At 35.0% G+C, this 4,515-nt stretch overlaps 1 protein-coding gene across 1 annotated transcript; it reads left to right on the top strand.

The window, feature by feature from the left end:
* Positions 1-1,389: 1,389 nt before the first annotated feature.
* On the top strand, positions 1,390-3,716 carry LOC127789593 (F-box/LRR-repeat protein 3). The gene is made up of 2 exons (XM_052318528.1): positions 1,390-1,588; positions 1,671-3,716. Exon 2 carries the CDS (start codon positions 1,679-1,681, stop codon positions 3,419-3,421), a length of 1,743 nt encoding a protein of 580 aa, XP_052174488.1. The 5' UTR covers positions 1,390-1,588; positions 1,671-1,678; the 3' UTR covers positions 3,422-3,716.
* Positions 3,717-4,515: the final 799 nt, after the last annotated feature.

Raw genomic sequence — 4,515 nt, forward strand, 5'->3', positions numbered from 1 at the left:
TTCTACCCTATCTTATTTTGAAAACTAGATTCACCTAGATTTTAATAGTTTTAGAAAACCTATACAATCCTCAATGATAATTTAAATGTTTACAAATAATTGTCCACACTTAACACGAATAAATAAGCAATTAAGCACAAATTTATAAGACAATGAAATATAAATAAATAAGTAAATTTATCACCTCAAATTTGATGAAGAAATTTGTAATAAACTTGAAAATATTTTTCTCCTTCTTACCTTGTGGCTATTCGATGGATTTGCAATAACACTTTGAGAGCTTTAAATTGCTTGAAAATTAGTTTGAGAGCTTTTGGAAGCTTTTGAGTGTTTTGGATAGGTAATATGAATATGAGTAATGAATGATCACCCAAATGAGTTTGCTACTATTTATAAGCATTTTGAAAAATACTGTTCACTGTTACTATAACGCACTGTTTGCTAACAGCTAAATTACTATTCCAACGGTCTAATTATTGTTTCAACAATCTGAATACTGTAGCAATAGCGAAAATTTTGTTTTTTTTTTTTTTGGTCTAAATTTTGGAAAAAAATATATATATATATATATGAACTTTTACTTACTTGAAAAATAATTTTAATGAAAAATACTAATTTTGATAATACATATATTATGCTAAAATATTTTATAAATTAATCAAAAATAATTAAGTACAATATATTATTTTTATTAATCATTAAAATTTAATTAAAAATTAAATAGAGCAATCGACACAATTTCACAAAGTAGAGTCCTAACTATTGTTATCAAAAGCCCTAACTTTATTGACCCACGTGTACAGACAATAGCCAATTTATTTTCATTTTATTTAAACGTTTTCTTACTTTGTGAAGAAAAAAAACCTTTCCTTTTTAAAACCTTATGTCGTGATGTGAGTGTTTTAAACAACTCAACAACACCAAGGCTCTATTCTCAAAAGTGTATTAAAATCACGTTGGAGACAAGTTGTTGAAGATAAACAAACCCTATCAGGAGCAGATCTAAATGTGAGCTGTTCTGGGCTAAAGCCGAGAACAACTCACAAAAAAAATTAAAATTTTAAGTTAAAACTTAGCCCAAATTCAATTTAGCCCACTCCAAGCCCAGCCCACCCTACTCTACACTGCTGGATCCGCCCTGAACCCTATTAACAAATCAAAGAAATTAAGGTTTCAATTTTCAAATAAAGGAATTTGGAGAGTTGTACACGACAGGGCACGTTTCCCTTTTAATGTCCACATCGTCAACATGTGTGAATATCAGTTGCACCTTTAAAATTGATCAAATGTTCATATATAATATAAAATTAGCTAGTTCAAAGGCCGAAATAAAACTAAGTAAAATTGAGGGTTCTTGATAATAAAAAAAGTAAAAGTTAGGGGTGCATTTATGCATATGGCCATTTCAAATTTGAAAAGCGAACAACATTTCACGTCATCATTCCAACGAATCGTAAGCGACTGGACTTACTCTTCCCTAATTTTGCTCTCTGAGCTCCCTTCTCAAACCCTAATCTCTTCAATTCAGTCAATCAAAATTCTCAGTTGTTCCGCGGATTAGGAATTCAATCTCTTTTCGTGTCAATAGGTAAACAATTCCACTCATTTTTCGTATTTTTTGCTGCTTGTATGGCTAGCTTCAAACTTCAATCTTGCTTGTATTTGTACAGTTGTTGATATGGCGGAGAGGTGCGAAGATCTTCCGGACGAGTGCTGGGAACTGATATTCAATCGGCTCGACCATCACTCCCAATTCGAAGCCCTCTCTCTTGTCTGCCGGCGATTTCTTTCCATCACGGATCGGCTTCGTACCTGCCTCACGATCCTCTACCCGACAATTCATGTTCACGGTACTCTTTCTAAATTATTCAATCGATTCCACCGCGTTAAAACCATCGATCTCAGCCGATTTCATGGCGAAATAGATCGGGTCGTTCTTGAGATTGCCGGGTCTGGGTTGAACCTCGAAGCCCTAGATGTTTCGGGAAGCCATTGCCTCGCAATGGAGGGCTTGAATCGATTAGGGTTGAATATGAAGAGTTTGAAGGTTTTCAATTGTGCGGGTCTCTGGAGATTTTGTGATAGTGAATTGCTTGCAATAGCGAATTCGATGCCGTGGGTGGAGGAGCTGGATATCAGTTATCCTCGCAATGTTTTCGACTTGCATAGGGAGTTCGAGAATCTGAGCCCGGATAAAGCAAATATAACTGATGAGGGAATTAGGGTTTTGTCATCCAAATTAAGGGGCCTGAGAAAAATCAATATTTCTGGGAACGAATTCCTTACAGATAGGTCGATTGACGCCCTCTGCTCCAACTGTGTCCTCTTGGAAGAAATTGTAGTTCAGGACTGTCCACTGATTACCCATCATAGCATTGGATCTTTGATTCGCAATAGCCCCAACTTGGGTTCAGTCAAAGTTAATGGACTTAGACTCTTTGGATCTTCTGTAGACTTGCCTGTTAGTGGTTCGTTTGGTTATGCTAGAGCTTTATCCTGTATTGTGATGCATAATTCATTTGTCTCTGATGAATTTCTCTCAATGCTTGTAAAGTCTGATATTCCTTTGAAGAGGTTCAGTCTTGATGGGTGCTTTGGTTTTACATTCTCTGGACTCTCGTTGCTCTTGCAAACTTACCAGTATCTTGAGTACTTTTCTCTTGTTGGTGTTGACTTTCTCACTGATGATCACATGAGTCATTTGTCTAACTATCTCAGTACTTCAATTGCAGTAAAGCTCGGGTTTTGCTCCGGGCTAACTCATTTGACCTTTGCAGTGCTTGTAAAGAATTGTCCTCTCCTGGAGGATATTGATATGGGTAGAACAAATCTAGGTGTAGGCGAATGCAATGTAGATGCCGTAGAAAACCCACGAATCAGGTCTTTGAAATTAGTAAAGAATGTGAATCTGACCAATGAATGTCTTGGAAAACTTGCTTCAATGTGCCCCGGTTTACAACTCCTTGATGTCTCCTATTGCCTGGGTATTGATGAAGAAGGCATTTTGAGCTTTCTAAGAAGTGGCTCAAAGATTCGCCAACTGCAGATCAATGGGTGTTGGGGGATTAAGAACATTGGAACCAGTTTTGAACTTCCTGAACTGGAGGTCTTGCAAGCCGCCAAATCAGGGATCAATGACAAAGCACTGGCAACGATAGGGGCTAGGTGTCGCATGCTTCAGAATCTGAACTTGAAGGGTTGCTTGGGCGTGACAGCGGGAGGGTTGAAGGAAATTTTGACAAATTGCCGAAGGCTGAGGGAGATAAATTTGACCTCGTGTGTCAATGTAAGTATGGAGGACTTGGTTCGGCTGGTGTTTTCACGGCCGTCATTGAGGAAAGTAGTGCCGCCAAACGTCTCATTTGCTACTGAAAACCAGGGGAAAATTTTCTTGCGCCATGGATGTCTTCTTGGTGTCTGACTGGCCCTCGAATATCGGCATAGCCAGTGAGAAAGCAGCTGAGAATATTTGTTCATCTTTATCTTTTTAAGTTCCATTGATTGATCCATTTGTATAGGACTATGTTGTTGAGACGCGAAGATTGATGATTGTGTTGTGATGTAAACTATTTTGATTGACAAAGTTCGAAGATTTTTGCTCAAAGCAACAATGGTGTTTTGGGTTCTAGATTTGTACGGTTTTTTCATGCATAGCTTTCAACTTGTATCAGCTGTTAACATCGGTGGAGAGTGCAAATGAAAAGCTCTTGTGTGTGAGCTTTCGAAAAGCAGGGCTGTGTTTCCATCAAATGATCTTAAGAACTATATAGCTTCATTGATAAATTAGATTTACACTTTAAAAAAAAAAAGTAGTCATATTCATCATTAATTAGACCTTGCATATTATCTAACCTAGTTAGGATATTTAAAATAATGTTTTAGTTGTTTCAAAATGTTTTAATTATTTTTTTAAATTGTCTCAAAATATTTTAATTTGAAAAATAGAAGTAAATTTATTCTTTTATTTAATTCTTAATTTATTGTGTGAAAATAACTATATATAATTAAGGGTCCATTTCGTAGGTCATTCAATTTTTCAATTTTTATGTTTTCATTTTTGTTATTTTCAAAATAAGAACTGAAACAAACGTGTTTGGTTGTTACTTTTTATTTTTAAAAAATTACAAAGTGAGATTAGAAAATTATCTTTTACAATTTTATTTAATTTTTATATCTTTCCTCATGTACCCTCCTTTCAACAATCTAACGACTCTGGTCTATAAAAAAAATGTTTAGATGATGTAGAGCATTATTTATGTATTTTAATACTTAAATTAGATACTAAAAATTTGTTAAACACAATTATCTTAAAAGGGGAGTAAATTAAGCTTTCACCCTTCTAAAAAATTCAAGCAATTTAAAAATTGAAGGTAAGCAAAAAATAAAAGATTAAAACACATTAGAATTTATAGTGATTCAATAACATGCCTATTCCACAACTTTGACTCTAAACTAAGGATTTAGTCAATCCAAATTTACTTTTGGGTAGATTTTGCAACAGGCTCAACTACAAAT

The sequence above is a fragment of the Diospyros lotus genome, chromosome 14 (assembly GCF_014633365.1).
Source record: "Diospyros lotus cultivar Yz01 chromosome 14, ASM1463336v1, whole genome shotgun sequence".
Taxonomy (NCBI): Eukaryota; Viridiplantae; Streptophyta; class Magnoliopsida; order Ericales; family Ebenaceae; genus Diospyros; species Diospyros lotus.